Source organism: Limulus polyphemus, unplaced genomic scaffold (genome assembly GCF_000517525.1).
Source record: "Limulus polyphemus unplaced genomic scaffold, Limulus_polyphemus-2.1.2 Scaffold2664, whole genome shotgun sequence".
Lineage (NCBI taxonomy): Eukaryota > Metazoa > Arthropoda > Merostomata > Xiphosura > Limulidae > Limulus > Limulus polyphemus.
The window spans coordinates 136,932-153,386 of NW_013668274.1; the positions used below are offsets into that span (position 1 = coordinate 136,932).

At 33.9% G+C, this 16,455-nt stretch overlaps 1 protein-coding gene across 1 annotated transcript in view; it reads left to right on the top strand.

Annotated features, from left to right (window-relative positions):
• Positions 1–3,429: 3,429 nt before the first annotated feature.
• Positions 3,430–16,455, top strand: part of LOC106467568 (protein tumorous imaginal discs, mitochondrial-like) — a gene marked incomplete at its 5' end in the record, with an annotated part of 23,639 nt that continues 10,613 nt past the window's right edge. Inside the window, 2 exons of the mRNA XM_022395766.1 lie at positions 3,430–3,537; positions 13,956–14,168. Of these exons, the coding sequence (XP_022251474.1) occupies positions 3,430–3,537; positions 13,956–14,168 (321 nt within the window). The remainder of the gene's footprint in view (positions 3,538–13,955; positions 14,169–16,455) is intronic.

Genomic DNA, 16,455 nt, shown 5'->3' on the forward strand with positions numbered 1-16,455 from the left:
ATTCATGCGCGTCATATAACTGATAACCTGTGAGTATAGATTATGTTAATAGTGTCATGTAAAATAATGTATTAATCAAAATTATGATTATCATATAACCGATAACCTGTGAGTATAGATTATGTTAATAGTGTCATGTAAAATAATGTATTAATCAAAATTATGATTAAATCAATTAATGTCATAAAAATAATCAACTCTTATTACCATTTTTGATTATTCCAACTATCCAAGTCTCACGAAAACAACAAATGCAGTCGATTAATGAGTCCAACAATTGATTAATTATTGATTTTTCCATAAATTATCCAGCTCTGTTATATATTTTACAATAAGATGATTTGAATACAGTGATAGTTATTGTGATTAAACCTCAGTGCTACCCACTGTCTGTCATTTTGTCTTACTGCAAAAATTAGTAATAAAATTAATTGAAGTGATCTGGTATTTCATAGAGAGACTCAAAAGATAGCTCAAATAAACAATAAAGGGAAAAAAATACATAAAATATAAATATAATAATAATAGTTAACAAAAAATGAAAGTTTATCACCTCACAAAATTACTTGAGAGCTAAAGTGTATATTTACAGGAAGACTTTTCCCATGCTTGCTGTTTTATATTAGTGTTAGGCATTTTGTATTCTCTCATAGTTCTTTCTTGTCATATTCAGCTTTTTTCTTTTTTTCTACTAAGAACTTATAATCCAAAGTTAGTTAACTATATAGATCAGAAGTAAAATGATCAAAAAACATTACTGAAAAATTGATGAAGACAGTCCTATATAATATACTGACTAGAAAACACTAAATGTTAAATGAGTACAAAACTGAAACTATAATGATTAGAATGCTTATAGGTTTCCTGGCTGTTAATATTTGTGGCTGTAATTCCTTTTGATAAATTGAAACTTTTATTCAGAAATGCTATTCGCCTCACAACAGAACAGATGACTATTACCTCACACCATTGCTGAAAAGTTTTGTATATTTCTGCCAAATGTTTGAATGATACTTCGACCCTTACACTTAATAATGTGTACTCCACCAGTGTATGATGTAATCAACATTATACTATATCCCTTCAACAAGAGGAAGGCAATATATCCTTCATGCACGGTATTCTCATTGAGTGTGTTGTGCATATCAAAAGCTCATTCTTTTCCCCATCACTGCAGTGTTTCAGTTGTGTTCTTTTTTTCTATAAAAATTAAAAAATGTTTTTGCTTATTATTTTAAACCATTACTAACATTTAAAGTGTTATCTTTAGTATATTTGTTTTCTTGATTTTGTTAATTGATACAAATTTTTAAGATTTCATATAGAACTTTTCGTATGAATTATTGTCTTTTCTTACATTAATTTGATTTTTTCCCCTTAATCTAATTATGATATTTTAGGACATTTGTTTCAGAGTATGTGTTATAGCTTCTTTGACTGAAATATTCATCATCATTATTAACCCATTGTTCTGGTTTTTTATTGTTAGCTTCAACTTTCGTCATTATGACAATGACTAAGACATATAAGACCAACTTGAAAAATATATATATATATAAAAAAATAAGTTTAGTAATAATATCACTTTTCTTTTGTTCTGTTTTGTAGTTTTTATTGATTATGGCTTCTTATATCTACATTTCGGAAACCTCCTGATGCCCAGTCTCTCCTTCATAGTTGTCATCTTACTTTCTTTCAATGACAACTGGAATTACTCAAATGGTGAGCAGTATTACCACCATTGACACCATATGGTTGTTTCTTCTCGGACCCAGGACTGTGGTCTCCTGCTTCTGTATTTTCTAATAAACCTTTGTTTTTGAATGATTTTGACCAACTCTTCCCCAAAACCTGCTTTTGCTTCTGGTTCTTCTATTCATATCTATTATAAGCTCACTCCTTATAATAGATTGAGGCTAAATTTCACACTTCAACAGTATTAATGTAGATTGGGTAACATCTACCTTTGTCCTGCTTATTCTGTTATGTATTTCAGGTATATCTAACCTTATATAACCTTATAAGGTATAACCTTAGCCAAACTACACAAATATGCTTTGCCGAACCACATGTGCTGGTGGTGGTGGTTCTTTTGCTCTACCACTTCTATTGGACATAATGTGATGCCTTCCCTAGCCCCCCCCCCCCCATAGTGGGTGGTATATTCCATTAGTTTCCCTTTCTGCTGTTATATTTTCATGAAGTAGCTCACCTTTTTAATTTCTTTACCTACACTGGTCTATTCCACTATTTTATAATTCTTGGATTCTAGCTGTCTGTTCTGTGGAGAGGGAAGTAGCATTCTTGAAGTTAACATTTTTCTTATTTGAAACTGTGTTTCAGATAAATACACAACTTACCACAGAAACACAAACCCTTTCTACCCCACATTTTGCGTGTGCCTCTTTCTTCAAGAATGAACTTTCAGTACACACAATGTGCTCATGGGGTGCACTGTGCATGTTGGTAGAAAGCTATAGTCTAATGCTAATTGCATCATAGACTACTACCGTGCACATTATGTGTAGTGGTGGTAGTTTTGTTCAAAGGCTTGGCTCATGGGCAAAAAATCTTTTTGGCAGTGGTATGAGGTAATAGCTATCTGTTTTGTGAAGAGGTGAATATCTACCTGAAATACATTTTTAGGTAAGAAAAATGTGAACACATTTTATTAACATTAGACAAGTAACTGTTCTGTTTAGAGCTTTAAAAATATGTATTATAACTGTGAACTGGATTTTCAGTCACTTTAATTTTTTGTTTTGTAACAATGCATTAAAACTTTGCAGTTATACTCTGTATCAAAATCCCAAACAAAATCAATGTTTTTCTCTAAAAATATATTGGATGACATTATGTAATTAATTTTGAAATTTTCTTTGAAAACAAAATAGACTATAAAACTTTTATCGTAACCCTCAAAATACTGATTTATTTTTATACTAACGGGGTGTGTATATTGTAATATATTGAGTAATTTTATATTTTTGCCTATTATGGTGTAAAGAACTGATAAAAAAAATAAAGGTGAAATCACTCATTGTCTTTGTAAAATATGTAGAATATGAGTAATTTCAAATTTTTGGATTAATTGTAATATTGATTGTATATTTTTTTAACTTAAGTGTTTTGCTTCATCATTCCCACTACATTATGTGAAAGGTCATGACAGACAGTTGTCATACTCACTTAAGTGTTTAATTTCTTTGTGGAAATCATATGTTTTGAGGGATCTAAAGTAACAGTCTGAGTAACAAAGCAGTATAGATAAATTTTTTTAAAAAATTGATTGGGTTCATATAGTTCTTCATTGGTAATTCTGTTTGAGTTTTGCTTATTATAACAACTAGAAAATATGAATGATCTTTTTGCACTATTTAATGATTTAGCTGAAGGATATTGAATATTTATGTATAACAAGTGGAATATAAAAATGAATTTTTGTCTCTTCAGTTAGCTAAAAAGTATCACCCTGACACTAATAAAAGAGATCCAGAAGCAGCTAAGAAATTTCAAGAGGTTACAAATGCCTATGAGGTGAGACCAAAACAGCATTTAATTTTTTGTTCATTGGCATCCTTTGTAAGTTGAACATACACTTATATATGTATATATACATTTATAGAATTGGAAATAGTTATGGAAACATTAAATAAAATGAGTATAACATGCAATTATTATGGGACTGCTCTAGCTCTATTGTATATGAAAATAAAACACATTACAGTACAGTCACTTTTATAACTTACACTGTGCTTGACTGTCATCCTTCCTGTCAGATAGTGCCACACCAGTAAAATGCTAATAAAGTAAAGGCAATTATACTATCCCCAATAGTAGTGTGACCATGCTGTCATGAATCCCAGGACAAAAATTTCACATGACAAAAAATGTATAAATCAAAACTTTGGCTGGTGAAACTCACTCCTTATAACAGATTGAAGCTAAATTTCATACTTCACAGTATTAATGTAGTCATCATTTCTTATTTTAGTGTTAGTCCCTTTGAAAAAAACATTTGAATTTTTGTCTAGTGTTAGTCATTGATCTTCATTTAGTTATATTCTTAGTTTAGTTGATGAAAGATTTAGTCAACTCTTGTGACATGGAATTAGTAAGTCAGGATGTCATTGTACTGGAATTTACTTTTACATCTATATTTATATATTTATTAAAAATATAGTAAATATAAATGCTAAAACAGTTTAGGCAAGTAGCTGACTAATAATGGAAAGACTTTAAGACAATGCTAAAACTGAAAGTGATTAAGGCTGGAAGAACAGACTGGAAATTACTATTATTTGTGTAATTGGACCAACTTTGTAGCTATAAAACTATACATACTATAACTTTATATCTACTGTGTGTATGTCTGCCAGCTTTTATATAGGGCTGGATTCTTTACATTAAGTGTCTGTGACTTGTTGGTGGTAAATGTCAACAATAAACAAACAGCACACAATGTACTTGTTTTAAAATAATATATATTCAAAACAAGTCAAACATATGTACAAAAATTCTTTACACTATTATTTACCACAGTTGAATCTAGAGATTTAGATAATTCACCTTTTGTCAAAAGTCCACAAATGCTGGTTCAGTTATTTTATAGCCCAATTGACAAGACAAATTATTTCTTTACTTTTATTACAATACAGTCAGTGATAAACTCACTTATGTTACCACAGTTGTATCCAGAGCTTTAAATAAATCAAGTTTTCATCAAAAGTCCACACAGCTGGTTCAATTACTTTAGAACCCAAATGAAAAGATTTATTATTTTTCTCTATCTCAGTTGTTACAATACAATTGTGAAACTTTCACTTTACAAGCCAACTATTATGGTTAAACTGACAATCATGCAGTCTAACTTCACTTTTTCATTTTTACTTTCTCTTAATTTACTTTAACTTATTACTTGCACATTTTATCTGTACGTATTTATAGCATGCAACAGAAAAATTTAGAAATATCTAACCCTCTAGGGACAAAAATATTCATATAATGAGAAAAACTTGGAAGCTTCGAGTAAGATAACATCAACAACATTACAAATTACATAACAAGAATTAAACTGCATACAAAAGTTATGGCTCTTACCGAGTTATGTAACAAAACTTGTCACAACTATCACTTTCAAAATAACTAACTTTTAACACACTTGTTATGAAAACTCCTGTCTTAATGCCATCAGAAAACAAAGCACTGTAAATATAATCTTTATTGTAATAATGTTAATGTTGCAAAATATAATTATTTGTTATTCACTATATGCAACTTAGAACACAAAATATCAAGTACAAAAAGTAGAATGTTCTAAAACTACTATAATTTTGATACACTTATATTAGCTTTTCTCAACTTGCACTACCCTCTAGATGTAAGATTTTCACTTGCCACTAATCTTGATGCTCCTACCTACCCTCACATAATTTTCCATGGTATAGCTTTGCTATAGCATGCAAATGAGCATGTGACAACTCTCCACCAATAAATGTGTGACACACCCATCTACTGCAGCTGACTTCCTTTATACTTTAGAACACTATCATCATTTCTTGATTTGGAATTGCAGTGTGCAATTGTGCTTAGTTTTTGCTCTGTACTTACAATTCTTGTGTTCACTTTAAGTTAATTCTAATATGTTTTGACAACTTCTTGTATGTTATCATTACTGCTTGCTTAATATTTGTAGAGTTTTCTTTTTTTTTAGCTTTCCAAGTAATGAACTTTCACTTTAATGTTACTGCAAACATTTTCTACTTCTGTGGCTTTGGACTTCAAACTTTCTGTGAAGGAGATTTGGGCCATGGCGCATTGTGATTTGAAAAATAACTTGTGGCATGCTACGTCTCCTGATCTCCTGTTTTAGGAGGAATATGGTCCTGACGAAGATGATTTGTACAGCCTTTGCTGTGCAATCCTGTACTACCCCTCTGGATTTCCCTTATCAGCTTTTTTTGGATATGATTTCCAGGTATGTTTCTTATTGTCTCTTAACCCTGTGTCTTATGATTCATCCCCCTCCCTCCTTGATTCAGCACCATTATCAGATTATTTGGTTTCCATCCCCTCTCCTGATATTCATGTACATGCTGAACAGTTTCTTTCCCTATTACATTTAGGTGCCAACATGCCTCGACCACCACATTTCTCTGATTCCTATTCCTGGCTTATCATAGGACAGAATTTCCAGGTATAGATTCTCAGACCTTGGAATCTTTGATTCAGGAGTGGGGTTCCAACCTTGAGACTATCTTAGGGTATTCCCCTGCTCAATTTTTTTCATTTTTGTCTCACTCTCTTGACTATCCTCCATTAACTCTCTTCCATCCACCTCCTTTCTGAGAATATTCACCATTCCCCTGAAGAGTTTTTGGTGGTACATGTACCCTTCTATTTTCCATGTTGGTGCATTTATCTTCCTCAGCCTTATCTCTTCATACATGGCTTCTTTCTTGTTGGGATCTCCTTGGCAGGGAAAACTTCTTATCTTACATGCATCTACCTGCTTACTATTTCTGAGACCTCCATCTGGCCCCTTATTTTTACTACAGTCTGTATTTGGGGATCTTCCTAGTACTTTGGAATCTTGGGTGGAGGCTGCACATCAACATTCCTCCCTTCCCCAAACCTCTCCTACATTCTCCCCACTCCCATTGTCATCTTACTGGGTTTCTGCCGTGAGTCACCAAATTGTCCATCATCATGTTTTCTGACACAAGTTTCATTGGTGACTATCTCTTTGGTTCTGGATATATGGTGGATAGGTTAACCAGACCTTTTTCACCTGTTGCACCTTATCACCAGGTTTTCAGGTTTTAACAGAATGACTATTCCTTCTGTTTTTTGCCCCAACTTTATCCTCACCATCTAACCTCTACCATCCTCCTTTCTTACAAGTCAACTCTGCCTGGTGGCTCGACAGAGACACCACCTTGGGTGGCATTCCTCTGTCTTCTCCATGTTCTGATTTGCACCTTTTTACAGATGCTTCTCATACAGAGTGGGGAGTGTATCTGGACTCTCAGGAGATTTCCGGTCATTGGACTGTGGTCAAATTTTCCCTCCACATCAATCTTTTGGATCTTCTTGCAGTTTTTTGGGCTTTGGATCATTTCCTACCTTTAGTACGATGCCATTTCGATAACTTGACCATTGTCTCTTATATCATTTGACAAGGGGGCACCTATTCCTTCCTGTTCGTTTTTTTTTAGAATGTTGGATCTCTTTTTCTGGGCTCAGTCTCAGCTAGTTTCTCTTCTTTCTTGTCACACTCTGGGTGCTCTGAATCTTGTAGCAGATTGGTTATCTCGTCCCAGCAAGATTCTATCTACAGAGTTGTCTTTTGCTCCTCAAGTATTTTGGTGGTTATGCTAGCTGTTACTGGTACTCCTATTCCAGATATGATGTATTTGCACAAAACTGCTCATCTTCTGGTCTCCAATTCCACAGAATACCTTCAGTCAGTACTGGACCAATCTTTACTTTTATGCTTATCCTCCTATCTGTTTTCTACCTCTTATTTTATCTCTTTTTCAAGCCACTCCATGTCAGGTCCTTCTCATTCTGGCCTGTTCAACTGTAGTTTTTGATCCTTTAGTCATCCCCTCTCATACCTCTTTTACTTTCCCATTCCCTTCTATGTCTACCTCACTCCACCATATTTCTCCCACTCTCACCACACTCTGGGTTCACACATGGATTTTTCTGGACATTTGTGAGAAAATTTAAACTCTTAATGCGGGTAGCCTCTCTTCTTTCTCCTTTGGTCTGCCCTTCTTCTTTGAATGTTTACCAAACGAACTGGTGTATTTTCTGGAGTTGTTCTTTGTGCCATGGGTTCTCACCTTTCCAACTTAGTGTTTCCCACTTTTCTGATTTCTTTACTTGGCTCTTTGACAATGGTTTATCAGTTTCCACCATTACGGGCTATAAGTTGGCCTGGTCAGTACTTTTTTTTTGCTCCTGCTCCCATTGTATTTTTCCTCTATAATTCTCTCTCTCATGTTTTGCACCTTTTGTCTGATTCATCTACTTTGTTCAATTCCCCTACTTGATTGGAATATCAATGTGGTCAGTCTTGCCCTTACTCTTCTTCCATTTGAACCTTTAGCCACTTGCTCATTGTATCACCTGTCCGTCAAGATGTATTTCCTACTCCTCTTCACATGTGGTCATGATAGGTCAGATATTTTTCCTATGGATGTCTCTCGTATCCTCTATCTCCATACCTATGTTTTCCTTTATCCAGATTGTACTTTTTTGCCAAGTTGTCAGTGGCATGTGAAGGGGACATTACTTTCACTCCTATTTCCCTCCTCTCCATCTGTCATTTGTATTCCTGTTCATATCCTGGTCATCTTCTTTGTCCAGTACATGTTCTGTGTTGCTATGTTGCCCACACTACTTCCTCCCAAGGAGTCTGTTCCTGTCTTTTTATACCATGAAGACTTCCTCTCCCATGAACTTTCTCATATCACCTTTACTGGATGGATTTGCCAACTTATTTGTCTTGCTTCTGCATCATTATCTGAGGATTCTTGTCACATTTTCCACCAGATACATCATCACTACCTTTTTCTTGGTTTCCCACTTCAATTGTCCATTAGAAGAGAGTGTGCAGACTGGCATGTGGACCATGACTCACACATTTATAGCACAGTATCTCCATCATTTGGCTGTCTCCTCCTCATCTGGCTATTGCTTGCAGCTCATTGCCATTTTCCATACATCATTTTGACTCTGAAAGGGTAAGTTTTTCCTATTATTTCATCCCTTTTCAGTGGTCCTTTCTCCTTTCCTGGATTCTGCTCTGTGCATGTGGTACCTGTCCAGGTATACTTAAATGTATGCACCATACAGCCATACAGGTCTATAACTCTCACTGAAGAAATGGGGTGTTTCACAAGACCACTGGAGGTTGCCTCGCAGTATCTTACTTCATAAATAAAGCTTGAACCAGACCACACCAAATCGTGGACTATCATGAGTAAAAAGCAGTGTAAGGATCACTGCCCATTCTTCCAGTCCTAGTTGAATACACTGGGACCACCTGCTTTTCAAAGTAGGCTTTTCGTGATCATTCTTTGCACTGTCTTATGGTGTTGCATTCCTCTGGACTCCCAACTGCATTGTCCCCCCTCTCCCAGTGGAATACATGAGTCTTTGCCACTTACTAATTCCTAGCCACTAGGGTGGTGGACCATGGAGGCTTCCTCCTGAGTGTGACAGATTCCACTGATGTGAGAGTAGGGCGGTGGTGTTCTTTTGGTGTAGATGGTGAGAACTCTCCTCCTACTGCAGACCAGAAGAAAAATTCCTGATGCCACCTGGTTTTGGACTGGACAAATCTACCACATGCAGTTAACCCCTCCGGCTGGCTTTCTCCCATTCTACTGCTGCCTGGATGTGGGTTTCCAGGTGGTCTGGTGTTGGATCAGTGCAGGACCAGCCAATATAAATGTTCACATGTGGTTAGTAGGGACCCTCCTCCTACCACGGACCAGACAATGATGCCTGTTTTTGACTGGATTTGACCCAACACGTTTGAATACCCCCTTCCTACCATCACCTGTATGTCAAGTTCCCAATAGGCCAGGTGCTGGTTGTGTACTGGGTATGCAAACATATGCCCTAGAAGACATATACCCGATGCTGCATTGTTGTGGGATGGAGTTGACCCACTGAGTATGATCTGATGCACCCTAGCCATTCTACACCATCTGATGCATCCAATTACAGATTGGATGTGCATCTTTTCTACCCAATTTAGAGACACATATATTTACTATGGGTGAAGAGTATAACTAGATGAGGTGTAGTCTTCCATGGGTGTGACCCTATACATTAGGGTATCACACTTCTTTGGTTCTGTTTGGGAACCTTCTGAAGAGTGCTCATCTTGGTAACTTTTGCACAGGTCCCTCTACTATTTCAATGTGGGATTTTAGTACATAAGTTATGAGGCTAGTTCATTCAGGCACCAGATTTGGAAATAATTTACCTCAGTTTCACTAATTCCCTTTGTAATTTTTAGGCTTGACTAGGTTAGAGTTAACACGTCCCTACACTGAAAATGTATTTCCAATAGATAATTACATCTCCTTACATAATAGCTTTTCTCAACTTGCACTGCCCTCTAAATGCATGATTTTCACTTGCCTTGATGCCCCAACTTACCCTCACTGTTCCATGCAAATGAGCATGCAATAACTCTCTATCTAGGAATGCAACACACCCTTTATACTGTAGAGCACTATCATCACTTTGAGATTAAGCACAAAAGATGCATCAGAAATGGAGAGGACAGGTAATAAGTGTGAGAAGAGGTAAGCATCTATCAGAAATACATTTTCAGTGTAGGAAAATGTTAAGTTCTGATATGATACCTTACCTCCATTGGCACATAAGTAAACCAGAATATTCTCATTCTATTGGTTATAAATAATCCAATAGCAAATGTCGGAGAGAATTATCAACACGTTTTGAAAGACAGGAATGATAGGAAGGGCATGGCATGTGAGATTGTCTTTCTTGTTTGTATCACAGAAACGTGAAGTTTGTAGGTTATAAATTTATATTTTGTCTTACCAATATTTGTAGTAGAAATGTATATACTGTGTCAAACTCACAAGATCATATAAGAGAAGAAAGAAAATCTAAAATTCAGAGAGAGACATGTCATGTGAAGATTGAGAATTTATTCAAATATTTCCTTTTGAAATTATAGTATAATATAATATTAAAATGTGAATTGTAAATTACATTTTGATGCCAAGTTTATTGACACACATTGATCATAAAGTGACAGTGGTTGATAGCCTTAGCAGTTTTGCCATATCAAAGACAGGATGTGCAAATTCAGTGGAAATGGGAATTTAACTGTAGACCTTTGAACCATGAGCCTCAACCCTGAATCACCAAAGTTGAACAAACTTGAAGTAAAAAAACAATTTATAAAGCTAAAATTGAGAAAAGCACAGATAGCCTATTATGTAACTTTGTGCTTAACTAACAAAGGTAATAGCAATATTTTGATTTCTTGGATAGTTGGAATAACCAAAAATAGTAATGATCATAAACCCTAATTTTGATTAATTGATTATCTTTGTGGCAGTTGATTTAATCATAATTTTGATCATTGATTTAATCATAATTGTGATAATTGATTTGTTTACTGACTGGTAATCAATGTATACAAACCCTGCTGATAGGTAATTAATTAAATCACTCAAGCTCTAATATGGAGCATAACTAATTCCTTTTCGTAAGTGTTTTCATTAAAATGCTGATTTCTTCTATTCTTCATCAGATAGTCTAATCACTTTATGGTGTCGTTATTTTATCATCATTATGGAAGATTTTTGCTTACTCATGATCATTGTTGAAATAAACAATATTAACATTGCATTTCAGTAGGAACAGTATGAAAACTCTGAAGAAGGTGTGTAAAAACAGTACTGTTAGTAATAGAAGAGGTCAAGGTAGAATGCTTGAACATTTCAAAAGTGATATTAAGTAACTTAGAATATGTTCTTTATGTGGTACATGACAATCTATTAGAGATTTTGCTAGTGATCTCGCTTTAAGTACAAGTGTGAACGTTACATTCAGAAGATACATGTTAGCATGAAGTGGACTTAGTGGATGTTTAGCTACTTAAAATCCACCTCTTAGGAGAGAGAAGAAAATTGAATGGTTTAAAAGCTTATCAGCTGGAGGAAGGTGATATGTGTGGATGAATTTAAATTGTTTGGTAACAATCAACAATAGTTTGATGTCATAAAGAAGAATGGTGTTATAGTCAGTGTACAACTTCTACAGTGAAGCATTCTGAGGGACTGATGCAAATTTAGACTGCATTTTATCCAATGGTGTTTAAGATCTATACAAAATTGATTGATTGCTGAAAAATACAAAAGTTTCTTATCCATCATGCTATTCATTCTCTCATTGACAAGATTTATTGAGCAGATATTTATCTACCAACAAGACAGTGATATCAAGCATGCAGAAAAAGTATGTTGAAATAATACCTGGAATGAAAAAGAGGATGATGGACAATTTGCAACCATGAATATTATTAAAGTTTTATGGGCTTATAAGGAGACAAGTTAAATGGCAACCATACAATATAGTTGAATTATATGGGGTAATACAGGACATTTGCAACAGTATTTCACAGCTATGCATTGATAAACTTGTGGTAGGCTAAAAACAAGGTGTACTGGTCTGTTTTAGGTAAATACACTGTATTAGTGCTTTGTACAACTTACTTTCTTTATTTCTTTTTTTGGATTTTCTTGAATAATGTGTTTTACTAATGATAAATTAACCATTTAGTTGTGATTGTTTATTGTTTGTGACTCCAGTATGTTGCACAAGTACATTTCTATAATTATTTCAAATATTGTTCATTTAGTACTTTAGTTAAATCGCGTTTTTAAGATTTATAGTTTAAATGCTAAAAGCAGTGAGGTATTAGAAAGAATCTAGTTGATGTAGTATTTGTAATAAAAAGCAGTTAATAGAAGAATATCTGCAGTGTAAATGATTTTCATCACAAATGTTAGGCATGTTCAATCATCATCTTATATTTCCTGAGAAGATCTAGTTAACTTGAATGTTCAGTAACAATCAAGATATTTAAATAATGTTCAGCCAAAGAAGGGAACTTTGAGTATTATTTTAAAAGTGATAAAACTTGTATATCAGAGTATTTAGAGCATTAGTGGGCTCTGCAACCACAACTAGATTCAATACAGAGCAAAATACTCATCTTCAAAGTGAAATTTGTGGTTAAAAAAAAAAGAAAAAAACACTTCTACCTAAGAAGCCATTTTAAAGAAAATTGTAATCTTCTGGTGCCATTAACAACATAATAAACAAGGATTTGAAGTTAGAGAAAGTTCATCAGTCAAATCTTCAAAAGCTGTTAGTCACACATAGCAGTCAGTAGCTGTTTGCTTTAGAAAGATGTTCAACAAATTTTTGATTGGACAGTCTCTTTTGACCATGTACCTGTCAAATCTCTCAGTGGAGTTCAAATAGACTTCTGTGCCTTGGTTTGCATAAGTGTGACCTTGGAAGATGATGTTCATCTGTAGAAATTTTGTAAACATATGTGATCTAAGATTGATCTTGCTGGCCTTCAACGAAGCTTGTTACACTGGAAATGGTATCGTTAAGCTATAGTATGTTTGACACTATAGGAAGTAGTAGTTCCAAAAGCAGCTTGGGACTTTTTTGTACATCATACTTATAAAGAGTGATTTACTGTGTAAGAAATTTTTTTTTCATATTTAAAATGGAATAGAAGTACTTTAGAACATGAGTAAATGATGAAATATTAAGTTTTAAATTAATAGAGTAACCCTCGTTGTCCCAAATAATGGCATTGAAGAAAACCATTTATTTTAGTATTACTCAAGCCTTAAAATTAATTTCTTTTTTTAGGATTTTTTATTTTGTAACTTTTACATAATTTTAATGATCTGATAGCTGATAATTGTAGATTAATTTTGTTTTGGCTATAAAAAATACAGAAAACATTTTTAAATATGTGAAAATATTTTTAATTACATGGAAATTAATCTTAAAGTTTCACAAGCATCTTTATTCCTCGTGCATTATGCTCAGTTGATACAGAAAGTTGATAGAAATGCTAAAAATTTTATTTTATCATTCCATAACAAACAAATTATGCTCCATTTTGTGTATTTTAGCTCATTTTGCAAATTATTTGGAAATTGTTTTTAGGCCACTATTGTTCAAGCTGCTGGGAAGATGGGTGTATAAGATACTTATTAAGCTACAGTAGTAAAACATTCTAATTGCAGCCTGGTGGGTTGGCAGTCAGTAATGTGCATGACTGAGAAAAGTTGCATTTCTCACTCTGTGTGAAGTGTTTTTTTTTTTATAGAAGATGTGTTACTGTAATTTTTATTATACAGGTTTTGAGTGATGATAAGAAGAGAAAACAGTATGATCAGTTTGGAACAACAGCAGATTTTGGGTCTGCTGGTACAACTGGATTTCATGATTTTCAGTCATCTATTGACCCAGAGGAACTTTTTCGTAAAATATTTGGAGATTTGGGAATGAAGACTAGGTTTTCTGATTTTGATTTTGGAGAACCACAGTTTGGATTTGGAAACTCACAAGAGGTAATTACAATTTCTGTTTATACTTTAAGTGTTTTTAGCATTTAATTCCAAAGAAAAATGAAGTTTATGTTTCATTACACTCTAAAGGAAAGTTGTTTTTAAACTAAGGAAAGTATCTTCATCATAGCAAACATCTTGTACATTACATAAGTGCAGAAGTTTATTTTATCACAACAAATTTTCCAATCAATATAAAATATTTTACAATTATTTTTATTATACCAAAGATAGGAAATAGTAAATAATTTAGCCAATTTTTTCTACCCAATAGCAAAAGATTGTCTTCTATAATATATATTTTTTTGTAGCTGCAGCAGCAAAAATAACCAGTATCGCATTACAAGAGTTTCTAATCCAAATTTTGTGAAAGGAATTTAGTGATTTGTGTTGATTTGTTTTGTTTTTTTATTAATTTTCTCTTTTTTAATTATTTGAGAAGATACCACTCTGACACTAGGTGGTGCTTTAATCACATTTAACTCTCTCACTACAGGCCTTGTGACCGTTTTGTGCTTGTTGTAGTTTTCATACTATAACTTTAATGCAATAAGCATATCTTTAAGAAAGTTTGCAGATTATCAGTAAACATTACAAGGTTCTCGTACAAAAAATATCAGATTTAAAAAAATTAAGTTTTAAGATGTTTTTTAAGTTATGATTTTCGCATGCATCTTTTCTTTTCGAATGTTGACTGTCCAACATGCAAAATAATTTTTATTTTAAGATTGAAAATACTTTTATGCATAAGGAAATTGTCAAATTTAACATGCAAAATCTTTAGAACCTCCAGATAATTATCAAATGTTTTTTGACCGACCTCATAACCACCATAAAAAATTAGGAAATAGATATAAATTACACTTTTCATTTTAGAATGACTACAAATTATTACACGAAACCACAACTTTTTTAGACTAAATTGCTTAAATTTCATAACATTATCCCTCTATATATATTTATTATTGACCTTTCAGCCGTATTTGACTAACATTACAGAAGTTGCAATAATGTTACCGTATCCAACAGTATAAAACTGGCCTTTACAAAGCAACCTGTCTTTACTTTGTACTAGTTGACAGGGGCATCGAGAGCTAGCCCAGGCCCCAGGGTCAGTAATATCATTGCCCCCCCCCCCTTTATTCTGTTTATTAACTTCTGCTGATTTTTCATAAGTGAAATTTCAGGGAAAAATCTTTTCATGAATCCATGAAATAGCAGTAGCCATTTTAGCTCATTAAGTAGTATGCATTTCTAGTGAGCTTCGGAATATCCAACTGATGGGCCCTTCAAAAGACGTTGAGTCCCAGGGCAGCTGCTGCTAGTGGACTAGTATTTTGTAAAAATACAGTCACATTTCAGTTATAATACATTATATATGTGTATATATATATTATTACTATTTACAAATAAATTCTTAAATTTCAGTTACCTTTCTTAAAACATAGAACAGTAAATAAAAAAATATAGAAAACAATGATATCTTCTACTTACGAACTTTGAACTCATTTGTTGCTTGACATAATTTGCTATGCCTTGTCAAATTTCCCATCTGAAGGATGTAAAACAGAATAATTTTCTAAAACATACTTATCTTTGCTGACATTATAGCTATTTCTCGATCTCCAGGGTTTCCACTCTTTGCCCATTTAATCATTGAAAACACTTGCTGCAGTCTTTTATATCTCACTCAAATACCTTTAGCAAATTCTGATTTGGAAAATTCTCCACCAACTTCAATGCACCCTCTATCTAGATACTGTATATAAGCACCTAATTCAGATAACATAATCACTTTTTCTCGACAAAGCATTCGGCACGGGTTTCTATAAACAGGAGTGTTGTGATTATTCATAATTTACATTGTGACTTTGAATGTGGTTGGCGTCACTATGGTTATATCTTTATTTATATTTGTAAATTACTTTAACAACAACAAAAAAAAACACATACCTACAGTTATGAATTCTTGAGTTAATTTTTCTACAATGGAGGCCAACCAGACCTCTTCTCTTCTACCTCTGCTATCTGGTGTTTGTCAACAGCCAGGGGAGGGGTCACTCTCAGTCGAAGCTGTCCATGATTTGATCTGTTGTGAGATGGAGTCATATATGTGGACCAAGGGTATCTCTTCGGGGGATTCTGAGGCTGCTCTTGCAAATGACCCGGGATCAGCTGGGGAAAATTTAGACTTGCTTTTCCTGCTCCTTCTTAACAGGTCAGCCTCAATAGAGATCATCTTGATCACCACTCCAGTCCCCTTTTTTACGTTGGTTACTGGGTTGTGAGG